Source organism: Dreissena polymorpha, chromosome 13, assembly GCF_020536995.1.
Source record: "Dreissena polymorpha isolate Duluth1 chromosome 13, UMN_Dpol_1.0, whole genome shotgun sequence".
Classification (NCBI taxonomy): Eukaryota; Metazoa; Mollusca; class Bivalvia; order Myida; family Dreissenidae; genus Dreissena; species Dreissena polymorpha.
The window spans coordinates 49,937,902-49,962,750 of NC_068367.1; the positions used below are offsets into that span (position 1 = coordinate 49,937,902).

Here is a 24,849-nt window from a genome sequence, read left to right on the forward strand (position 1 = left end):
GCTAGTACATTTTAAGAGGAGCTGGTCCGACGGTCTTGCTCTAAAAAAAGTTAATGTCGAACCCTGCTTACTGTAAGCTCAGGGCTTTTTAAGACAAAGAACACAATTATAATTGTTGAACTTCCAATTTATGATCCATAAAGTAGTCCAAGTTCTTAAGGCAGCATGTCAAAATATATTCATTTCAGTTGCAAAACTGGGTTTCTTTAAGTAGAAATAGGGGCCTTAATTGGCCCTATTACCTATCTCAAAAAGATTTTTTTTCCCAAAGTACTGGCTTAATTGAAGAAAATCTATTATTTTTATATATATATATTGCTGAGTTGAACTTAAATTGAAATGTATGGTATTTGTAAGCCAAAAAAATAATTTAGTTTTGAGCTGTAACAGGTTCTTATTATATTTTGGGCACATTTGTGCAGGAGTTTCTCTGTCCATAATAAAGTCACACAAGGTTTTTGTGATCTCATTCAGGGCTCGGCCGTGAGGGCGACGTGGGCGACATCTTCGCCTGGGACATAATAATGTCGCCCTTAAATTACATGAAGGAGAAGTTGACTTCGCCTCCTTTTTTACAACATCGACGTTTTTTTCTCTCAACTTTTTCATCTAAAAATTCTATATTTTCACATGTCATAAAGTCACCGATGACGCTTGTTATGTTATCAGTTTATTATCACAGCAAAAGATCGACTGCTGTGAAAGCTTATCCAGGCAACTAGCATACATGGGCATTCACTCCAAACAATAACGGTTTCGATCAAAAGATCATAGCGAGTGTCATTTCGCCGACAGTTTGGATAGTTCTCTGTTCTGCAAGCCCAATTAGTACACGCCTTGTAGGCGGAGTTAAGCGGTACATTAACATGATAGTTAGTAATGAGAACGCGCGCATTGTATATACATATGCAGTAGTTTACCTGAGCGATGAAATGACGTCGTTATAGACATGTATTTACGCAAAAAAAAGTTTACACGCGCAACACATTCCCAACAGTAAATATGAATACGATTTATTCTAGTATGTTCTACTGTTTACTTGTTTCGTGTTTCAAAACTCATAAACACTAATTATCCAGTCGATGTGCAATTCATTTTGTCAGACATTAATTTATAACCATATAAACGAAAACTAACAACCCACCCGTGCAAACTGTAGTGCTAATTTCCATAATTTTATCTACCGTATCCATACGTAAACGACTTTATTTTATATACCGCAACCTTTTTGCGCGTGCTGTAAGTTGTCTAATGATTACGTGATAATTCATTGACCATTCGATAATTACAGGTTTTTGGCAGACGGCACGGTTAAAGAAAGTCGGAAAACTTATTAAAGAAAAACAAAATTGATCAAAGGTCTATTAATTACGTAGATCCACTACTGTAAAAGTCCAGCGAGTTTTGTCCGTTTGTTAATCCACCGATAATTACGAGTAACACCCATCTTATATAAACTGGAATCACAGTTCATTTTTATACTAACAAGTCCTAATACTACACAATAGACATTGAGAAAACACATTTCCTCGATTAGATATAAATTATCCGAGTAGAATAAAATTGCTACGTCATGACTCATGAATGACCTTCGACATTGCAAATGGCAGATGTATTGTAACATTTAACCCGCGTTCAATTCAAAGCTGGCGATTCAAATTACAAGTAATGGTGATTTAATAATGGAGAAAGCATTAACTGGATTTAACAAACATGTACGTGTAATAAGGTTTGTTAAACCAGATAACAACAAGGAATATTTGGATTATTAAATGAAACAGGTAAGGCATTCTCAAGTGTACATTTCGGATATGTATACATTCGGATAAACAGTAATAGATATACTATATGTCCCATGCATTAAGATTGTGTTTTGTTGACTCGTTTTTACCACAATTTGGTGATTTCATGACGCGAAGAATTTCCAATGGCATTGGTACCGGACCTGTTCCCAATTGGGTGAAAAAATCACTAACTAATTATCATGTTATCACTTACTAATTATCATGTACATTATGATGTTAATAGGGTTTGGATTGTCATTGCATAATTAAAGTACTGTTTATTTTTATGATGCACATGGAAATCACAAGTTTTATTTGTATGAATTGATTTATGTGACTTAATATGTAAGGATTTATTGAATTTGAAAATAGTATTTGTTTGTCATTTATGATGATACTTAGGCTTGGTGTAATGAGAGGTATAAAACAAGCGAAAATTTTATTAAACGCCGAACAGAAATCACTTCTCCTTCTAGTGGCCTCATTTCTCCCTAATTTCAGCTCAGGGAGAAGTCACTTCTCCCTCAAGTTTGAACCTAGGCTGAGCCCTGTCATTATGGGACTTTATGACACCTCATCAGACTTACAGATGCAGAGATTTTTCTTATGTAAACTGCTGGGACATGTCCTATGGGCAATTTTCTAATATTTATTGTTTATTGCAGGAAGATGAGGATACTGAAGACTCCAAAAAAAGGTCTGTTAACATAATCAGCAATAACACTTTAAGGTTGCACGTATTATTGTTTTTCTCTTGTGCACTAATTTGTAGTTTTTGTAATAGAGATTTTATTTAGATCATCAAATGTCTAAATTCAGAAGTAAAATTTAAAGAAGAGATAGTAATTATTCTGAACAAAGTTCAGAAAAGAGGAGCTGATTAATATTAGGTTGTATTGCTGCAAGTAAGTTTATATTAGGTCTTCTTAAGCTGTATTTGGTTAAGTATCAAGCTCTGATCAATTTGCTGTGTGGGATTCCAACTAATGCAGTAAATTTATAAAGCGTAGAAACATTTTACTGTTAAAAGTAAAGATATTTAATTATTAAGTATGCTTGGAACTTTGGACAGCATCATTCTGGCAATGTTTGGAACTTAGGACAAAATCATCCACGGCTGGATATGTTGCAAAAGAACGTTGTTAGAAAATTCCAGATTAATGTAATTACCTCATTGCTATTGAATTTCTTTCCATTCCTTCTCAAGAACATCTCAGACAAGCAACTTTTACGGTCAACAAATGTTTTAACAAAACTTCTCAGTCAATGCTAATGCTTTGTGAGCGTTTAATCTTGTTTTCAATTTAAGTCTGTGGATTTGTAAATTTTGAAACATGTATCTTTTAACCTGTTCTAATCCTCACAATCAATTAATAATGACAACCATGTGTACAACCACCAGATGCTCACTCAGTGCTGAATGTTTCAGTGTTCCCTTGAAGACACCGGCCATGTGTGAGGATACAGTAGCCTCCAAGAAGGGTGCTACAAAGTCCTCCAGGAAAGGCAAGAGCACCAGCAAGCGGCCACCTAATCAAAACTCGGCTGGGGTGGACGAGGGGACACCAAAGGCTAAGAAGTCAAAGGCCAGTGCAGATAACCCCACTGAGGTGAGAACAGGGACGGTTATCTTGCTTGTTCAGTTGTTGAAATTAGCCTCGAGACTGAAATCATGTATGAGCTAATATTCTAGAAAAGGTATGTGTTGTAATTCAACAATTCTTTCCCGAACAATAATATGTGGGGAAAAAAGATGGAAATGCATGTTATGTTTGGTGTGATAAGGTATGGCTTTACAAATAATTTTCATATGAGTATTGTCTTTAAGGTTTTATTGAATTACACTCTACCTACACAAGTTCTAGAAGTAAATCCAAGTGATAAATATCAGGGGTTGAAGAATTTTTCCAGAGCCACTCACCCTACAGGGCGAGTAGGCTGGACAATCCACTCGCCCTTCACTTTAATCTACTCGCCCTGCATTAAAAAAAAATAATATCTATATTTATAGTTATGATCAACCAGAACCTTTTAAACCTACTTAACATAGTGACACTAAACTGCAAACAAATTAACTACATTATCTGATGGATTATATTTGCTTTCCTTACGTTTTCTGCACCTCTTTCCTTTTCTCAATTCTTTCCGCTTCTTGTTTTGATGACCTTTCTAATTCTTTCTGTACCCTGTCGCCACCACCTTGCAGATATTTTAAAATAGAACCCTTTTCCATTTTAATATTCCAGACGAACTTTTACTGATAGACACGCTTGATTGACAAACGGTTACAATATGGTAAATTTTGCCTAAGGCTTCTAATCACGAAATTCGGAATTATTCTGTTTATTAATAATTATTTTTTCTGTTTATTTTTAATTAAATATAAAAAGTGTTATAATTTACCAGTGATGCATTATTGCTTTATTGATATTTACATTAAAATTCATGGAATGACCAATATATTTAACAGTTTTATTTACTTTTAATGGATTAGCTAAGAGCACTGACAACGACAAAAAGAGCGCAGCCGATTTCGAGAATTATTTTTACTGCGCCCGTGACGTCATTTTTAATTGTCAAAACGAAAGTGCAGTTTTTTTGTGTACTAAACGTATTTTTTGTTCATTAAAAAATTGTTTGCAATTTGTACCAATGTGGAAGGAATTCTGGAACTGAATTTATATTTCTCAACTTGAAAAACAGCACTCACCCGGTCGGTCGAGTATTTAACAAATTTTACTCGCCCGACCATCAACTTCACTTGCATATGCGAGCGGTCGAGTGGATTCTTCAACCCCTGAACATATTAATATCTTAACAATTGATGACATGGTACTGCATGGCGTACTCTTCCATTTGCCAAATAAGCAAATAGCTAGATATTGACTAATTGGACAAAAGAAATTTCTATTTCGATACAACATTTTCTTCATAAAAACCTATAAAATAGCTGAAATGACAACAAATTTGCAATAGCATGGCATATTTTGGCTAAAGAAAACTTGGAGCCAGGGGAGGCCTTTTACTGGATGGCAAAATTAATACCCAAATACCTGCTATGTTCCAGTCTGAAATAGCTGTGCTAAAGAAGAGGCTCACGATGATAATGAACTCAAAGAATGCTAGTACCCTGGACAGGAAGAATGAAGCCCCTTTAAAGGTAGCTGATTTGGACAGGACTGTAGAGGAGAACCCAGTTCTTCAGGACCTGAAAATGGAACCAATCCACGATGATGATGATGACAGGTTTGTTGAGAGTTTATATGAGTTGTGTCATTTGAAACCGAGTCTTATGAATTATGACTTTGGACAGCTATAAAGTCACGCATGATCTCATGAGTTAGGACTTTTGCATACTGTCATGTCGGGATGCTCCAGTGTGTTTTCAGGGAGTAATCTGCCCTTCATGATATCATTTTTCCACACAATGAAACCATGCATCAGCAAAAGGCATCATCAGGAGCAAATGCCAGTTTTGCTGACAATCTTTTGTTGCCAATTGTTTACGTGTGTAGGATGGCTCAACATTGTAATATTTATATAATAAGTCATAATTCTTTGATGTTTTGAACAAAAATTCATTCCATAGAAATCTATTTTAGGGTATATTTTTTTCATTTCTAAAAATACTTTCGCAGCCAAATAGACACTTGCTTGGAATTGTTTGTTTTCAGTGATCGGAAGCATCGAAGGAACAGGAATCCAGTGAGCTATGTGCCCAAACCTCTGAATTTGTAAGTGTCGTGCCCCTCACTTGAAAATGTTAGAATTACTAAATGCCATTGAATACATTACCGGTACTCAATTGTTGGCTTGATATATATACTGTAGTATCTGTAGCTATCTTATGAATTATACAAAATTAAGTATTGTTCATTTGTTGTTTTAGAATTTATTACTAATATAATTCAAACTAGAAATGGCGCAGCAAAGGCTGACGCTTATCCCCACACCGCATGTTTGACCCAGGGGTGCCCCAGGATTGGTAATGGGGTCATGCATAGTTGAGATTGACTGTATTGTCATAAGAGATGTTCAGTATCAATTTGAAGTAAATCGGTGTAAAAATGAAAAGTTAATGTAAAATAACCTAAAAAAATGAGTGAAAATCTCTGAAAGGTGTTGTCCATATACACATGTATACCAAATATGAAAGCAATATCTGAAGGGACACAGTAGTTATGAGCCTATTTTGAAACCTGAAAGCTGACCTCAAGTTCAAGGTCGAGGTCACAGGGGTAAAAAAATTGTATGCGCATGGAATGGTGTTGTCTCGATTTACATGTGTACCATTAATGAAATAATTATTTGAAGGGCCACAGAAGTTATGAGCCTTTTTCGAATCGAGGTCGCAGGAAAATCTCTGTCCCGGCCCCACCCCAACCCCCATAACTTTTGACCCAGGGGTCATATCAAAATCCGTCGCACATAATTATGCTCATAGCTACCATGTGTGCAAGTTTCAAGGTTCTAGTGCTAATAGTGTAAGAGGAGATAGTGGCCAGGACGAACGGGCGGACGGACAGATGGCGGAGATAACCACATGATCCCCACCTTTTCTCTGAAAAGCGGGGGTATAATTGAGCAAATTCTGTAGAATGATTTGTATACATGATTAAGGAAAGTACTTTCAGTTTTCAGAGAGTTTTGTGCCTAAAAGGGTTGTTTTCTTGCAGAAAACTTCGGCAGGGGGATCAGATGTTTGTAGAAAATGGGAATTCAAACAAAGGTAATTATAAGGATTTATTAATATATACTATATATAATATGTAATCATGTTCTTAATATAACAAAGTAAATAACTTGCATTAGTTACACAATCTAATTGTCTCCACAATTTATGGGCAGTTTTGTTAGTGTAACTTGTCTTATATAAGTTAAAATTAAATGAATTTAAATTTTGATTGGAATATTCTTTGATGAAACATAATTCCAAAACGGAAACTCATGACAGCTTTTTTTTCCACCTGTTTAAGAACAGGTCCTGTCCCCTAGAAATTGGGAATTTTTGAGTCGCGAAATCCTTCAAATTGGGAATTTTCGCGTCGTGAAATCCATCAAATTGGGAAATATCAAAAATCATACAAATACATCAACTGGAATCTATTTTATGTAGTAAACAATGCTTTTATACACTATCAATGGCATTCTGGGATAGGGTAGATCATAAGTCTGTATAACAAATACCAGTTTATTTAAAAAAAAAATAAGAACTGGTTTTCCAGATAGAATTAATGGGTATTGCCGCAATATAAGTGAAAATTGTTTAAAATGGCATAAAGCCCAATTGAAAAATTACTTTGTGTGGCAATTTGAGATAACTTGTCTAAATTAAAAGGACCAGCAGATGACCATTATTATAATGGAAAACAGAAATTTAGGTGGCTAAATTTATGCTTGGCTGATTTCGTTTTGTTCACTTTCTTCAAGTAGTATTTTGAATTGTGACTCATTTTCTGGCTATTTATATAAAAACCACGATGCGAGTGTGCAAAATCGTCGGAAGTAGTTGACTTTTTAACTTCGACGCGAGTATTTGAAGAGTAAAACGAGATTTCGGATTTCCATATTTGGGTTTGTTTACTACGTAAAGACGTCGCTACGAATAAAACCAAAACCCGGGAAAATAATTTGTCAAAGTCGGCATTTTGAAATATCTATCATTCTTTTCGGATAAGGGTTTTATTTTGTATATTGAATCTGTATTTAAAGAGAACGTTCAATAAACAACTGTGATAAGACCGTTTTCTAAATAGAGAAGGGTCTGTCGGCGATTTTGGGACCAGGTCCGGCTCCGATTGGGAACAGGGCCGTTTACCGGACCCGTTCAAAGAAGGAAAAAAAACGCTGCATGATGGCATGTTCATACACAATATAAGCCCTATCATGGGAAAATAGGTCTTATGCCATATGCTGCCAGCGTAGTAGATGAGGACCTGTCAGGTCTTGCATTCCTTTATACATGTAGCGCACAATGTAGATCCTGACCAAGCATTGCAATTGTGCTGGTTTGTCTTGAGCAATGCTGTACAAATATGGCAAAAGACCCATTTTGGCATTACACAAATATGTATTATTTATGTATCATTGAGGTTGACATGTGAAAAGTGGTCAATGAATTTATGTTATCTACCAATGATTGTCACACAGAACTCTCAATAATTTAATGTTCATTTGCAGTGAAGGCCGAGATCTCGAGACTAGCGATTGCTCGTAAGACTTGTGTCCCCAAAGTGAGCAGAGACGACAAGGAGAATGTGGATCAGACGAAAACCAAGTAGAATGGAACACTATGTTGTGATGCACTGAACAATAGCATGGCTGCAGACAAAAACCAAGCAGACAAAAACCTTATGTTAGGATATTCTTAAAAAATTAAGTATTATAAGTGGATTGGAAACTTATTTATAGATATGATAATTTTAAGGTATAAGACTACAACTAATTAAAAGAATGGTTTCCAAATGGTGACAGTAAGATTTAGCAAAGTAGCCAGGAGTGTGGTGGGGTGATGCTGAACCCTGCCAGGGTACCTTGAAACAAGCTAAGTGGTAGTGAGATCTAAGTGGTAGTGAGATCTAAGTGGTAGTGACACCTAAGTGGTAGTGACAGCAGACATCTACGAGGCAAACAGCCAGAAAGATGAATGGTATGAAATGCTGATATAATTGACACAACATAAACTGAGTAAGTGCAATGGTACATATTGTATACATGACAAAGTTCGTAAGTTCAGAATCTCAATGATACTTTAGGTTGAATCTGTGTATGAAAACAGCCATGCAGCATGAGTCACATGGCAAGCGAAGAAGCCTTGAAAGTCTTAATGTCCTGAGCAAGTTTATGACTCGTGGAACAATAACTTAGCCCAGCATGGGTGAACCATGTTGCAATTGTAGGACCACCCATAGACAAATTGCCTTATGCACTAGTCTGGGGATTTGTATGTTTCTTTCTTTAAGGTTTAAGTGCATTACCTTTATTATCATTTTAGGTAGATTTTAATCTTAATAAATAACGTACATACACTTCAGTGTCACAGTGTGTGTTTTTCTATCTAGAACAGTATGCCATATGACATACAGCAAAAAAATTATGTGGTGTGTATGTTGCTGTATTTGTAAAGTGTTTTCAAAGCATCTTCAACTCTCATGTGAATTACTTATATGTTGTCTTCAACTTCTGTAAATATTTTGTGCATGTTTTCATGGTAAAGACTTGTCATTGTAACGTTGTATAAAGACGAGAGCACATCATCGTACCAAACTATGTAAATAGATCATTAAAATAGTAGTCTATATGTATTTATATTTGTATGTTTACAGTGTGGATGCGGTGCAAAATTATATATTTTATTTAAGTCAGGTTATTGTATATACTTGAGGGTATTTGAATTTCTCCTCTTTGGTTATGTTGATCACAATGTCCCAGAGTAGTCAGCATGTTGTCTTGGGGTGTCATCTCCATTTTTCAATAAATGAAAATAAATAAATACTATACACATTTTTAGCTCCCCTGTGTCTTAGGTGGCGATGTGGTCACCCCATGTCGGGTGTTGGGTGGTCAATGTAATAATCTTTTAGCTGGTTTACCACTCTTTAGGTCATAATTTAATCTGATCCCAATGAATATTGGTCAGAATTTTTTTCAGGACAAAATCGAGGTAGTTTTAACTAAAAATGCTTACCACTCTTAAGGGCAATATTTATAACTCAAGCTTGTTATCTTGACAATATCTTGGCGAATATTGAAAATGGGTTCAGAGTGTCAAAAAAACAAAAAGTCACAAGGTTAAACCTTAAAACATGAGAGGCCATATTATTGACTCAGACTTCATTAAACTTGGGCATAATGTTAATCTTTACAATATAAAGGCCATGTTTTAATCTGGTTCAAGTGAGGTCACATTTTCAAGTCGTCAACAATTGATGTCTGTGAACTAAGATGAGAGCTAAAGGGCCCTCTTGCTAGATATCCAAGCGTGTATTATTGTGTGGAATTTGTCTGTTTGATCATATGATATATGCATTTTCATTTTTTTTCTAAATGTAGACACTTAAACATTTTTTTACAAGATATTTAACCATTTCCCACTCAGAAGCAAAGTGAAAATGGCTATGTGCAAACAGCATAAAACCAAAACAGCATGAGAGTGACTCGCAGTCTGTTTAAGTTTTATTCTGTTTGCTGCTCATCAGTATCTCAGGTTAGGAAATGAAGCTTTATAAACTTGAATCTAGTCAGAAGAATCTTAATTAACTTAAACTTTTTAAGGGACTACAAATGCATCAAAATATGTGTCACTATCTAAGTGGTAAAGGGTTAAATACTATATATATTTTCCTTGTTTTATTTGTCACTTTATTAGCAAAGATGTTTGTTTGTATTTATTTATGTGTACTTTCTATCAATTTATTTTCAACTATAATTTGGTTTCATCTTTCAATTATAATTTGCTTTATATACAAAACATTGCTTGCATCTTTCATTCAATTCTTTTGATGTTTTAATGCATACCAAGTCAACCAATATGTACCTTCTATATAGATAAGTCTAGTTAAGTTTTTGTGCACAAAATGCATTACCTGACGTTTGTGAAAGGTCAAAACTAGAACATATGTTCAACAATTACAATAACAAATACCTCCATGTAAAAAATAACTGGTTTTCTAAAGACCGAGTTATTACGTTTTTAATATACATCTATGTGCCTAAAGTTTGTTCTTTTGTGTTTATCTATTATTCTTAACAGGCTTTACCTATTGTCCTTAATACACTCTCTCCCGTTTCTTATTAGCTCATCTATTTTTTGAAAAAAAATTATGAGCTATTGTCATCACCTTGGCGTCGGCGTTGGCGTCGGCGTCCGGTTAAGTTTTGCGTTTAGGTCCACTTTTCTCAGAAAGTATCAATGCTATTGCATTCAAACTTGGTACACTTACTTACTATCATGAGGGGACTGGGCAGGCAAAGTTAGATAACTCTGGCGTGCATTTTGACAGAATTATGTGCCCTTTTTATACTTAAAAAATTGAAAATTTTGGTTAAGTTTTGCGTTTAGTTCCACTTTTCTCAGTAAGTATCAATGCTATTGCATTCAAACTTGGTACACTTACTATCATGAGGGGACTGGGCAGGCAAAGTTAGATAACTCTGGCATGCATTTTGACAGAATCATGTGCCCTTTTTATACTTAGAAAATTGACAATTTTGGTTAAGTTTTGTGTTTAGGTCCATTTTATTCCTTAAGCATCAAAGCTATTGCTTTCATACTTGCAACACTTACTAACTATCATAAGGGGACTGTGCAGCCAAAGTAATGTAACTCTGACTGGCATTTTGACAGAATTATGTGCCCTTTTTATACTTAGAAAATTGAAAATTTGATTAAGTTTTGTGTTTAGGTCCACTTTATTCCTACAGTATCAAAGCTATTGCTTTCATACTTGCAAGATTTATGAACTATCATAAGGGGACGGTGCAGGCAAAGTTATGTAACTCTGACTGGCATTTGGACGGAATTATGGGCCCTTTATACTTAGAAAATTGAAAATTTGGTTAAGATTTATGTTTTGGTCCACTTTACCCCTAAAGTATCATAGATATTGCTTTCATACTTGGAACACTCACAAACTATCATAAGGGTACAGTAAAAGGACAAGTTGCATAACTCTGGTTGTCATTGTTACGGAATTATGGCCCTTTTTTGACTTAGTAACTTTTAATATATGGTTAATTTTTGTGTTTCGATCCACTCGAAGTATCAAGGCTATTGCTTTCAAACTTCAAATACTTACATGCTATCATGAGGTTACTGTACCTGGCAACTTGAATTTTACTTTGACCTTTGAATGACCTTGACTCTCAAGGTCAAATTATTAAATTTTGCTAAAATTGCCATAACTTCTTTATTTATGATTAGATTTGATTGATACTTTGATGAAACTACTCTTACCTGACATACCACAATAGACTTCACCCAAACCATCCCCCGTGCCCTCCCCCCCCCTTCCCCCTCCCCGCCCCCCTATTTTTTTTTTTTTTTATTTTTTTTTTAAGATCATCTCACAAATGACCACCACACCCTCACACTATACCCCCACCCCACCCCCCCACCCCACCCCCCAATTTTTTTTTTTGATTTTTTTTTTTTTTAAGATCATCTCACAAATTATCACCACACCCTCACACTATACCCCCCCCTCCCATTTTTTTTTTAAAACGGTTATGTTTGAAATACCGTCCAACCATCGCACCCAAACCCCCCCCCCCCCCCCCCCCCCCCCCCCCCCCCCCGATTTTTTTTTTTTTTTTTTTTTTTTCCGCTTTTTTGGAAGATAATGTAATAAATGTCCACAACCCCACACTATACACCCCTCTTCACTCCACTTTTCCCTCCTTTGTGATTGAAAATGAGAGTCCCTTCACCTTTAAAAAGAAAATAGATGAGCGGTCTGCACCCGCAAGGCGGTGCTCTTGTTTTTGATTGTCACAATGTCATGTTTACTTTCCTGTGTGTTTGGGCTGTCATGAGTGAAGACATTTGTTTTTGTGCAGAAGAAAGATTGTTTAATTGACTGAGGATCTGGTTGTAATGTTTTGATAGCTATTGCTGTTGTTTTCACATCACGTTTTGTATATAACATGTTCTACACCTTGGCATCAAATTGTTTGCCTTGTGGAATTTGATTTATATCTAACAAAAATAAACTTTATTTGAGCTGGGTTATATGTTGTAGCTCCAAATAGTGACTGATAAATAACCCTACTGACTGGATGTACAAAATATACCAGGGTATTTTGTATCTGGCCAATATCAGTGTAGAGGTATAATAAATGAGATTATATTGTGTGGTAATGGACATATATTCATTATTACATTTTTGTTGAGTCTGCTTTTGAAAAACTGCCACAATCGTTGAAAGTATCTGCATGCCGTGATGGACATGATAATTCATTATGCAATTTAAAAAGATGGATATGGCATGTAGCATGTAAACCAGTAAATATGGAGTATCACATATTAAGACAAATGTCCATAGCTCAAATGCTGAGATGATTGGGATAATATTACTCGGCGGTACTGGAACGTCATCATCATGCTATGTTCACCATCTGGAGGAAGTATGAAGCTGTAAAGTCACACGTCCTAGCCCAAAGATCAGGGTCAAACTTAAAGATTAAATTAAGGTCTAACATAACTTGGTATAACTATTACTTTTTTATTCATTGCACTCTTTAAAAATATTCTGCCACACAGGTTATCCATTTGGTAACGTAGTGTTACATGCAAGGCTGATGTCAGTTGCTTACAAGCGAAGGCCATGACTCTTCAAAAAGTGTCCATGCTTAAAATATGTGTCTTGTTCTGAGAAAACTGGGCTTAATTCATGTGCGTAAAGTGTCATCCCAGTTTAGCCTGTGCAGTCCACACAGGCTAATCTGGGACGACACTTTCCACTTTAATGGTATTTTTAGTTTCAAGGAAGTCCCTCCTTACCAAAAATCAAGTTTAGGCGGAAAGTGTCGTCCCTAATTAGCCTGTGCGGACTGCACAGGCTAATCTAGTACGACACTTTACACACCTGCATTATGACCAGCTTTCACAGAACAAGACACATATGGGCATGAAAAAGCTTACACAGACAGTGCCTTATGTTGAAAACACAATTTTAAAAAAGCAGTCCTAAAACAGTTGAGAAGCCATGAATGGCTGTGTTTCAAGTTCACAATCATTTTTATACACCTGGCCCCGTGTTCACAAAGCAAATTGAAATCGATTTTCAATGTCAAGTGACAGTAAAAAGTTTTGTGAACACGGGGCCTGGCCAAAACGTTTGTCAAAACGGGACGTATTATAGTTTTACCCTTGGCCGGCGGCGTCCACAGCAATTTCCGCTCGCTATTTCAAATAGATTTCATCCGATCTTCACCAAACTTGGTCAGAGGTTGTATCTAGACAATATCTAGTTCAAGTTCGAATATGGGTCATGCCGGGTCAAAAACTAGATCAGAGGGTCACTTAGTGCATTTCAAGGATTAAGCATGGTGTCTGCTCTCTAATTGAAGTAGTTTTTATCTGATCTTCACCAAATTTGGTAAAGAGTTGTATCTAGACAATATCTAGGTCAAGTTGGAATATGGGTCATGGCAGGTCAAAAACTAGGTCACAAGGTCACTTAATGCATTGAGCATGGTGTCCGCTCTCTAATTGATGTAGTTTTCAACCGATCTTCACCAAATTTGGTCAGAAGTTGTATCTAAATGATACCTAGGTCCAATTCAAATATGGGTCATGCTGGGTCAACAACTAGCTCATGAGGTCACTTAGTGCGTTTAAAACGATTGCCGTTGCCCAAAACCTTCAAACCGGGGTATCTTGTGACAGTTTGGCACTCTTGTTAATTAATGTTAATGACATTCCTGGCAACCAGTTTCACATGTTTTACCTATAAAATGTGTGCGTCTTGTTTTCGTTAACGCAAAGAAGGAAATTTTATGTGTGGGTTATTACGCAATAGTTATGTGAAAAGAGTAGCATTTTAGTTCTGATGAATTTGGGGATGTACAGTAAAATGCAACTAACACGCATTATAAAATTGTTACAATATGGCTTCTGTGTGCAGTTGTAAACAAAAACATTTACATTATGAAAAATCTGTAATGAAATGTACTGTTAACTTTTAATTAACATTTATGTTTGTAAGCATGTTACATTCACTGCAGTATACAGTAATTATAAAGACATCATACAGGATATTTAGTTTGGGCTGTTCTCTGTGAAAAGGGGGTTTATTGCATGTGCGTAAAATGTCGTCCTAGATCAGTTTGTGCAGTCCACACAGGCTAATCAGGGACGACACTTTCCATTGTAATGATATTTTTCATTTAAAGAAGGTCTCTTTCTTAGCAAAGACCCACTTTAAGTGGAAAGTGTCATGCCTGATTAGCCTGTGCAGACCACAATCTGGGAGGTGACTTCATGCACATGCATCAAACCCCCTTTTCACAGAGCACAGCCCATTTTTATGCTCCCCCAAATTTTTGGGGGGGAGCATATAGTCGCCGCTTTGTCTGTCCGTGTGTGTGTCCGTCCGTCCGTGCACAATTTTTGTCCGGGCTATTTCTCAGCAATTAATTACCGGAATTCAATTAAATTTTATGGGAAGCTTCACTACCAAGAGGAGATGTGCATACTATCAGCCGGTTCTGGTCGGATGATTTTTCACAGAGTTATAGCCCTTTGAAATTTTCCATTAACTGTTCATATAGTGTAATTCTTGTCCCCCCAACTACTGACTGGAATTCAATGAATCTTTATAGGAAGCTTAACTACCTTGAGGAGATGTGCATGTTATTTGTGGGTTCTGGTTAGATGATTTATTTAGAGAGTTATGGCCCTTTGAAATTTTTAAGTTGCTAAATCATCCATCGTATTATTTTGTCCAAAGTTATGCCCCTCAAGACGTTTCCCTTTATCTGAATATATATTGCAATATTGTGACATAAAAACCTTTGGGGAGCATCACCCATCTCCGACGGTTTCTTGTTTAAAGTTAGACTTCGATAATTGGGTCAATTTTCTATGAATGCAAATGACACATTAATGTTTGTGACGGTTAGATGGGGAGATTACATGTACACAGAAATATGCGATCAGAATACCTGTAGATGAATACAGATATCACTACCTTTAGAAATACATACTTAGAAACAAGAACAACCACAATTAAATAACATTTTTTTATTAACATCAGCATGTCTATCAAACATATCATTATGAGCAGCTTGTTTTGTTCTTAAAGAGTAACTGCTAAATACATAACTGGCTGCCCTAAAAGATTTATTGAACAGGATACTGAGTGAACAGACGAAATTTAAAAGTGACATTTAAATTTCAATCCCATCTTCAAAAAAAGCATCCACAATTCAACACAATACAATATCCCTTCACTTTGGTGGGGTAATGCTTTAATGGCATTTCAAATAGTTGTATGTCCCTCAATTTAACTTGTTTATTGTTGTGCACATTTGCAACTGTTTCATGACCAAAACACAAATGAAATTCAGCAGGATGTAAATGGACATGGTGAAAACACCAACTCATTGATGATATAATTTAGAAAATGATGAACTCAAAATTGAATGACAGAGACTATACAATATGCTGAGCCATGTCACGCAAAAAGGGGTCTTAAGTCATGCTGCCAGCATGGCTCCAGGCCAACTTGACATCAGCACATTTTGGTCTGGAGCTACCCTGTAAATAGAGGATGCACAGGCTGGTCTGGAGCTATGGTAGACTCATGGATTAAGACCCATTTTGCATGACACCTCTAACATAATCATTATTAATGAGAGGTCAAGTTATTAACCTTAAAGCCAACACTGATGCCCCATCATCAAGAGGTTGTTCCGAGATATGGGGTGAAACACCTGATGACTGATGGGAACTCGGCTGAAAACGTCTGTGTTATGCAGTAACCACAGTATCACTCAACAGCTTAAAGCCACAATCAAGTGAAAATAAAATATAGCAAACAAACTGCAGATGAAACTCATATCAGGACATAAATCTTCGTTCTCAACCACTTTTTAAACAAAACATCACCTGTAAACATACAATATTTGAAACTGGGATCAATGCCTTGGAAAGTTTTATGAAAAGCATATAAAACTTGTAATTATGCAGAAATCATTTTTTTATGGTCATATTACCTAACAAAATATAAAAGAAAACATAAACTCGGACTAAAAATAAATGTTTGGTGAAATGACATTGGTTTAAATCAATGAAATATGATTCTTTCGTACCAAGCATACTGTAACATGGTATGTATAATAAGTTTTTACACATTCATCTTTATAGAACATAAAGCGAACAAAAGTTTCACTCCAGGTTTACAGAACAGCGGTGAGAAACACGTGCACAACAAATGAACATACAATTTTAGGAATATGCAACATCTCAGCCATAACAATGAACTGGTAAAAAGGACCTAGGCTGACAACAGGTAATACAACAAGAGCTGTCAAAGGACAGCGTGCTTGACTATTCGAGTGCTTGACAGTATAACATAAGGCATCATGGGGAAATTGTTCATATTCAATAATTTATTAGACGATCTTTCAAAAATAAAAAAAGGAAAAAAAAAATTGGGGGTGGGGGGGGGGGGGGGGGTGTGAGGGAGGTATAATGTGGGGTGGGGTTATTTATTCAGAGGTGTCAATTTTCAGGATTATTCCTGAAAACTTTTGATATTGATATAAATCAGAGGATTGTTTTCGTTATTTTAAGCATTCTTGTCACAAAATGTCACTCTTAAACACAAATTATTGACCTTTGGCATATTGTTTACAAAGGAAACATAATTTAATGAATCATTAAAACTCTTTAGACTCTGGCCCCCTAATTCTAGGATGATTTTCAGGATTTTAGATTTCTGCAAATTGACACCCCTGTTTATTAGCGATCTTTTAAAAATCAAACAAGGAAAAAATAATTTTTTGGGGGGGGGGGGGTAGGGGGGTATAATGTGGGTTGTGGTAATTTATTAGATAATGTTTTAAAAAAAATGGGGGGGGGGTGAGAGGGGGGTATAATGTGGGGTGTGGAAATTTTTAAGTTGATGTTTAAAAAAAAAAAAATGGGGGGGGGGGGGGGAGGGATTCTGTTTAGGGACGTGGGGTATTGTTTGGGTGGAATCCATTGTGGTATTCAGATTTAGATTTATCAATAATATGCATATTCTAAGTATAAAAGGGGCAATAATTATGACAAAATGCTTGATAGAGTTGTCTGCTCTTGTTTATAGGTTGGGGTGATGTTGGTAAACAAGTATGCAAAATATGAAAGCAATATGGCAAGGGACAATGAAAATAATTGGGTTAGCACGAAAATTTAATATTGGCACGCTTACTCTTAACAATAACGCCGACGCCGGGGTGAGTAGGATAGCTCCACTATATATATATATTTCATATAAAATAGTCGAGCTAAAAATATTTGGGGTGAAAACTTTAACATTTGCACGCAGACGCCGGGGTGAGTAGGATAGCTCCATATTCTTAGAAAATATATATTGGGGTAGTACGCAAACTTTAACATAGATTTATCAATAATATGCATATTCTAAGTATAAAAGGGGCAATAATTCTGTCAAAATACTTGATACAGTTGTCTGCTTTTGTTTATAGGTTGGGGTCATGATGGTTAACAAGTATGCAAAATATGAAAGCAATATGCCAAGGGACATGTGTCCAAAGATTTACACACTCATATTTTGTTCAAAGTGCAAAACAAAAGCATCACTCTAGCCGGGCCTGCTCAACCATTCGCCAAATGGCTACAACGTAAAAGAATTTGCTCAAGAAGTTTCTATTTGTAAAACTTTCTCTTCATAAAACCCCATAAAATTGAAATGTGAAAAACAAATTGTATTCAACCATAAATTTGGCTTTAGAAAATTAACTAGGGTGAGCCGTGCTCTAGATAATATATATATTTTTTAAATATATTCAACGTAATACTAACATGAGAAACAATTTGTGTCTCTAAAGGGCTTCAAAACAGAACCTGTAAATCATGTCTTCCAACAGCTCAGCCTGTTTCTGTCAGAGAATTAAACATAATGTCCATGCATTGTTTATACTATTCTGCTTTTGGTGTCTTAATAATTTTTTAATCCATAATTACCAACATCACATCATGAATAAAACACTTTCTAAAATTAAGGTACATGTATGAGCATCAACAACAGATAAAGCCACAATCAAAGAAGCAAATACAGTAAGCAACAATATAACCACAATATTAACAAGAAGGCCCCATTGATGCTTGGATGCTGACTTGAGTTTAACAAAAGCCGCCACGCATCCCATTCCTGCCAATGTTGATCAAATCCATAAGGTGGTTTATGAGAAGAAATTATTCAAAAGATAATGCTGACGCAGGACGATGGATGATGAATCACAATAGCTAACAATAGCACTTGGTGCTTACCGGTAGGTGAGATAACAATATAGTAAGTGGTGTCAATATAAAGGCAAAAAGTGGTGTCAATATGAAAGTAAAATTTTGCTGTTTTTTACTTATAACAACAATATTTCAGAGATAACTAGAGCTTTGTCACAGACGTGACGAATACCCCCACATGCCGCATTCACACAGAATATTTTGCATGTTGTCTTTACAAAAAACAACGGACACCATGCCCAATGTTTAAAAAGTGACCCCATGACCTAGTTTTTGACCTGGTATGGCCCATGTTCGAACTTGACCTACACATTATCTAGATAAACTTCTGACAGAGTGGTGAAGATCGGATGAAAACTACTTGAATTAGAGAGTGGACAACATGCTGAATGTGTAAAACGTACTAAGCAACCCAGTGACCTAGTTTTTGACCAGGCATGACCCATATTTGAACTTGAACCAGACATCATCTAGATACAACATCTGACCAAGTTTGTTGAAGATCGGATGAAAACAATTTGAATTAGAGAGTGGACACTTACTACGGACAGGCCGACAGACAGTAAAGCTCACTCCTATATACCCCCCTAAACTTCGTTTGTGGGGGTATAAAAAAGTAAAATGAATGATTACCAAAGAACATGAGTAAATTGATAGAATATAACAAAATACTCAACATAAATTGACATGATCAGATTATTAATAACTGATATTTGTCATTTATTATGTAGCATGCAATAACAAATGTGCAATTGTCATGAAATTCTGATCATCAATAGTCTACTACAAAGATATGACAAGAAGAAGTTTCTATCAAAATCTTTACCCATTTATGCCTAGCGTCTAAAAAAAAAGGCCTTGGCAAACAGCGTAGACCAAGATGAGACGCTGCATGATGCGGCGTCTCATCTGGGTCTGCAGTCTTTGCTTAAAGGAATTTCTGTAAGAAATATTCTAAATATAGAAATAAATATACTAGACATCCCAAATTTTGGAAATAAATTGATCCAATTAAGAAGGATGGGAGAGTCCACAAGGCATAAATGGGTTAATATTTTTTATTTTTGACGTTCAATTTCGACCTTTGATCTGATTCTTATGTGCACCACTTTCTGTTAGTATGCTTGTATCATCTGTCAAGTTATTTTGAAGCCACCTGTGTCCCCATAATACAAACCAGTTGTTTAAACTGGCATTTAAACTCTAACCATTGTATATATGAAGCACAAGCTTCCTAAGTTTTCATCACAAGTTGTGAACTTATTCAGCTTTATTCCAAAATCAGTAACAACAGTCACACAAGTAGATCGCTTACTCAGGTTTGCTACGCTTGCACAGGATAAACACAACTCTAATTCCAGGACTGATACAACACCTTCAATACCCAGGCACTTGTCTAGGAATGGTCACATTATGTGCCAATGCCATATGTTCAGTTGAGAAGCATATTTGCATAACATGACAGGTCATTACAAGTCAATAGGGCTATCACTGTGTAAAAACTCATTTGATTGGATTATTCACATCCCATAACATAGTTATCAAACCAATTTTTTGCAAGAACTCACACAATTGGCCATTTCATGTCACATGCCATGGATCCTGCACCAACAATGTGTAAAAGCTCAGCTGATTGGTGGATTCAGATCACATGCCACATTCAGCTGTAGAACCAAATATATGTAGATAGACACCCATTGGCTGATCCATGTCAATTGTTACAGCTCAGCTGATTGGCTGATATGTTGCACATGGCCATTCATGATTGGCTGCTGGCTGTCACCTGATGCCACAGAGCTGGAGGGAGATCTACAGTCAGGGGCAAGACTGAAACTGGCTTCCTGGAGTACCTGCGAGTATACATATACTTCATATAATTAAAGCAAAATGAGCCGTGTTCTGGGAAAACTGGGCTAAATGCACGTCTGCACAGGCTAAACTTTAAGCACAATACCAGTAATCAACATAAGCGGTTAAGCCGGTTCATCTGAATTTACAAATTAAAACTTGGAACTAAAAACCTGTAACAAAAATGCCTACCAGAGTACTAAAACTGAGTATCATAACATGCCGCTCGAAAGGACGAGTGAATTTCCCTAAAGCTCTCGTCCTACAGGACGAGTGAAAAAAGCTGATGTTAAAATATGTATTTTCTGACGAGTAAGACTTGTTTTCATTAAATAAAATCTTTTTCTTAAATCATATCTATTCCGAAAGTAGATCGCGAATGAACCGGAAATTGTAATTGTAAATTTCATACAGCAGGTGCACGTTGTTATGCGAGACTGTGTCCCCAGTAAATATTGGCTTTTTGGTGTAAACTTTGCGCGTCCATGGTGACAAGGAACCAACCTATGCATTCACTGTAAGTATTGATTTTTAAAGAATTATTTAAACGCGAAGTAGAATCTACGGTTTCAAACCAGTCTGAATTTCGTCAGAAAAATGTCTGACATACGAGCGTTCTTTGAAGTTGGCGGTAGCGATGTTCAAACGTCCGAAACGGAAAGCACGCGAGTATTAGAAAAACGGCAAACACAAAATTGTATTCAATTATTTATTGTGTGTTCCTCATAAATAAAGTAATTTATTTCACTGCTTAACATTTATTTTGTGATCAGCAGGCATGAACAACTGAGTAAGCAGCAATTTAGCAGTGATACAAGAAACTATTAGTCATATCAGCCCTTTGCAATCTTCATTTCACCCATATTTTAAGGACAAGTGCATGTGTTTGCAGGACGAGTGAAAATTTTAATGCACTTGTCCTGCAGGACGAGTGCAGTTTAGAAATATTTTTGTCCCCTGCCACTCAAAAAGGAATGTACTCACTCTTAGGTGGTCCTCCACATCTGCCAGGGCCTGATCAATCCAGTCCATGTTCTGTGTAGACTTACATGCGTTCTTGGTTACCAGGACCAGATGGCTGACAGAGAGAACTAACGCCGTGCATCTGATTGGAGTAAACAGAATTAACAACATAGTAAGAGAGCAGATGTGTTTGAGTAAAAACATTCTTTTCTTGTCCAAAAACAAGTTCAATCATAGCAAACATCTATTGGTCCACAAGTTACCATGATATTATTTTCACACCCTGACAATTTTCTCTGCCTACAATAATACAACAGACAAAATAATATGACTTGCCAGCCTACATGCATGCAAGAAAAGTGGACAAAGCAATTTCACCCTCCTGCTATACATATAAAATAAAAGCAATAAAGAATACAAATTGTTGTATAGAACAGATTTTGCATGTCCAACTTAAACAAATCTGACATTTAATTAGTGTGAATTTTAATAGCCTCATCAACATGAAAAATAATATTCTTCCTTTAGATGCAACACTTGTTAAAAATTACCCTGAGTGTTAATCAAACCAGGCTAACTTTGTGTGCATTAAGTGTCTCAATGAGAAAACCTGGCTAACTTTGTGTGTGTTAAGTGTCTCAATGAGAAAACCAGGCTAACTTTGTGTGTGTTAAGTGTCTCAATGAGAAAACCAGGCTAACTTTGTGTGTGTTAAGTGTCTCAATGAGAAAACCAGGCTAACTTTGTGTGTGTTAAGTGTCTCAATGAGAAAACCAGGCTAACTTTGTGTGTGTTAAGTGTCTCAATGAGAAAACCTGGCTAACTTTGTGTGTGTTAAGTGTCTCAATGAGAAAACCTGGCTAACTTTGTGTGTTAAGTGTCTCAAAGAGAACACCAGGCTAACTTTGTGTGTTAAGTGTCTCAATGAGAAAACCAGGCTAACTTTGTGTGTGTTAAGTGTCTCAATAGAAAAACCAGGCTAACTTTGTGTGCATAAAGTGTCTCAATGACAAAACCAGGCTGACTTTGTGTGTGTTAAGTGTCTCAATGAGAAAACCAGGCTAACTTTGTGTGTGTTAAGTGTCTCAATAGAAAAACCAGGCTAACTTTGTGTGTGTTAAGTGTCTCAATGAGAAAACCTGGCTAACTTTGTGTGTTAAGTGTCTCAATGAGAAAACCAGGCTAACTTTGTGTGTGTTAAGTGGCTCAAAGAGAAAACCAGGCTAACTTTGTGTGCATTAAGTGTCTTAAAGAGAAAACCAGGCTAACTTTGTGTGTGTTAAGTGTCTTAAAGAGAAAACCAGACTAACTTTCTGTACATTAAGCGTCTCAAAGGGAAAACCAGGCTAACTTTGTGTGCCTTAAGTGTCTCAATGAGAAAACCTGGCTAACTTTGTGTGTTAAGTGTCTCAATCAGAAAACCAGGCTAACTTTGTGTGTGTTAAGTGTCTTAGTGAGAAAACCAGGCTGACTTTCTGTGCATTAAGTGTCTCAAAGAGAAAACCAGGCTAATTTTGTGTGTGTTAAGCGTCTTAATGAGAAAACCAGTCTAACTAAGTGTGCATTCAATGTCTCAAAGAGAACACCAGGCTAACTTTGTGTGCATTAAGTGTCTCAATAAGAAAACCTGGCTAACTTTGTGTGTGTTCAGTGGCTCAAAGAGAAAACCTGGCTAACTTTGTGTGGATTAAGTGTCTCAATGAGAAAACCTGGCAAACTTTGTGTGTGTTAAGTGTCTCAATGAGAAAACCTTGCTAACTTTGTGTGTGTAAAGTGTCTCAATAAAAAAACCTTGCTTACTTTGTGTGTGTAAAGTGGCTCATAGAGAAAACCTGGACAACTTTGTGTGCCTTAAGTGTCTCAATGAGAAAACCTGGCTAACTTTGTGTGTGTTAAGCGCCTCAATGAGCAAATCTGGCTAACTTTGTGTGTGTTAAGTGTCTCAATGAGAAAACCAGGCTTACTTCGTGTGTGTTTAGTGTCTCAATGACAAAACCAGGCTGACTTTGTGTGTGTTAAGTGTCTCAATAAGAAAACCAGGCTGACTTTGTGTGTGTTAAGTGTCTCAATAAGAAAACCAGGCTAACTTTGTGTGTGTTAAGTGGCTCAAAGAGAAAACCAGGCTAACTTTGTGTGCATAAAGTGTCTTCAAGAGAAAACCAGGCTAACTTTGTGTGTGTTAAGTGGCTCAAAGAGAAAACCAGGCTAACTTTGTGTGTGTTAAAGGGATCTTTTCACGCTTTGGTAAATTGACAAAATTGAAAAAAGTTGTTTCAGATTCGCAAATTTTCGTTTTAGTTATGATATTTGTGAGGAAACAGTAATACTGAACATTTACCATGGTCTAATATAGCCATTATATGCATCGTTTGAAGATTTTAAAACCTAAAATTTATAAAGCGTTGCAACGCGAAACGATTGAATAATTTGGAGAGTTCTGTTTTTGTCGTTAAATTTTGTGAAACTACGAAGATTGCTTATATAAGGTATAAAATACGTCCAGTATGTGTACACGGCGGAATAGCTCAGTAGGCTAAAGCGTTTTTACTTCACTATTCTGGCAGGACTCCAGGGGTCACTGGTTCGAAACCTACCCCGGGCAATGTTCTTTTCCTTTTTAAAATTTTATTCTTGATTTTTTACTGGAGCTTTTACGATCCAATGTTTACATTTATCAATATAAAGCATTTAATGAATAAGTTAAAAAATGCCAAAATCTGTGAAAAGGCCCCTTTAAGTGGCTCAAAGAGAAAACCAGGTTTACTTTGTGTGTGTTAAGTGTCTCAATGAGAAAACCTGGCTAACTGTGTGGGTGTTAAGTGTCTCAATGAGAAAACCTGGCTAACTTTGTGGGTGTTAAGTGTCTCAATGAGAAAACCTGGCTAACTGTGTGGGTGTTAAGTGTCTCAATGAGAAAACCTGGCTAACTGTGTGGGTGTTAAGTGTCTCAATGAGAAAACCTGGCTAACTTTGTGTGTGTTAAGTGTCTCAATGAGAAAACCTGGCTAACTGTGTGGGTGTTAAGTGTCTCAATGAGAAAACCTGGCTAACTGTGTGGGTGTTAAGTGTCTCAATGAGAAAACCTGGCTAACTGTGTGGGTGTTAAGTGTCTCAATGAGAAAACCTGGCTAACTTTGTGTGTGTTAAGTGTCTCAATGAGAAAACCTGGCTAATTTTGTGTGTGTTAAGTGGCTCAAAGAGAAAACCAGGCTAACTTCGTGTGCATTAAGTGTCTTAAATAGGAAACCAGACTAACTTTCTGTGCATTAAGTGTCTCAA

At 36.4% G+C, this 24,849-nt stretch overlaps 3 protein-coding genes across 12 annotated transcripts in view; 1 reads left to right on the forward strand and 2 right to left on the reverse strand.

Moving 5' to 3' along the window:
* LOC127855318 (microtubule-associated protein futsch-like) overlaps window positions 1–8,817 on the forward strand; it is a 30,426-nt gene extending 21,609 nt beyond the window's left edge. For 2 of the 3 annotated variants that reach the window (XM_052390784.1, XM_052390783.1), the window contains exons 7-12: window positions 2,450–2,481; window positions 3,214–3,394; window positions 4,852–5,030; window positions 5,459–5,518; window positions 6,461–6,513; window positions 7,965–8,817. In XM_052390784.1, coding sequence (XP_052246744.1) covers window positions 2,450–2,481; window positions 3,214–3,394; window positions 4,852–5,030; window positions 5,459–5,518; window positions 6,461–6,513; window positions 7,965–8,065 — 606 coding nt within the window. In that variant the 3' untranslated portion in view covers window positions 8,066–8,817. Of the gene's footprint in view, window positions 1–2,449; window positions 2,482–3,211; window positions 3,395–4,851; window positions 5,031–5,458; window positions 5,519–6,460; window positions 6,514–7,964 lie in introns of those variants that run through there. The other variant, XM_052390785.1, reaches the window with a different exon arrangement.
* LOC127855319 (sterol regulatory element-binding protein cleavage-activating protein-like) overlaps window positions 1–24,849 on the reverse strand; it is a 252,067-nt gene that overhangs the window by 101,280 nt on the left and 125,938 nt on the right. The window lies entirely within an intron of this gene.
* Window positions 17,445–24,849, reverse strand: part of LOC127855326 (transmembrane protein 98-like) — a 39,733-nt gene continuing 32,328 nt past the window's right edge. For all 8 annotated transcript variants that reach the window (XM_052390816.1, XM_052390812.1, XM_052390811.1 and 5 more), the window contains exons 5-6: window positions 21,592–21,712; window positions 17,445–20,609 (exon numbers count right to left, since the gene is read on the reverse strand). In XM_052390816.1, the coding sequence (XP_052246776.1) occupies window positions 20,478–20,609; window positions 21,592–21,712 (253 nt within the window). In that variant the 3' untranslated portion in view covers window positions 17,445–20,477. The remainder of the gene's footprint in view (window positions 20,610–21,591; window positions 21,713–24,849) is intronic.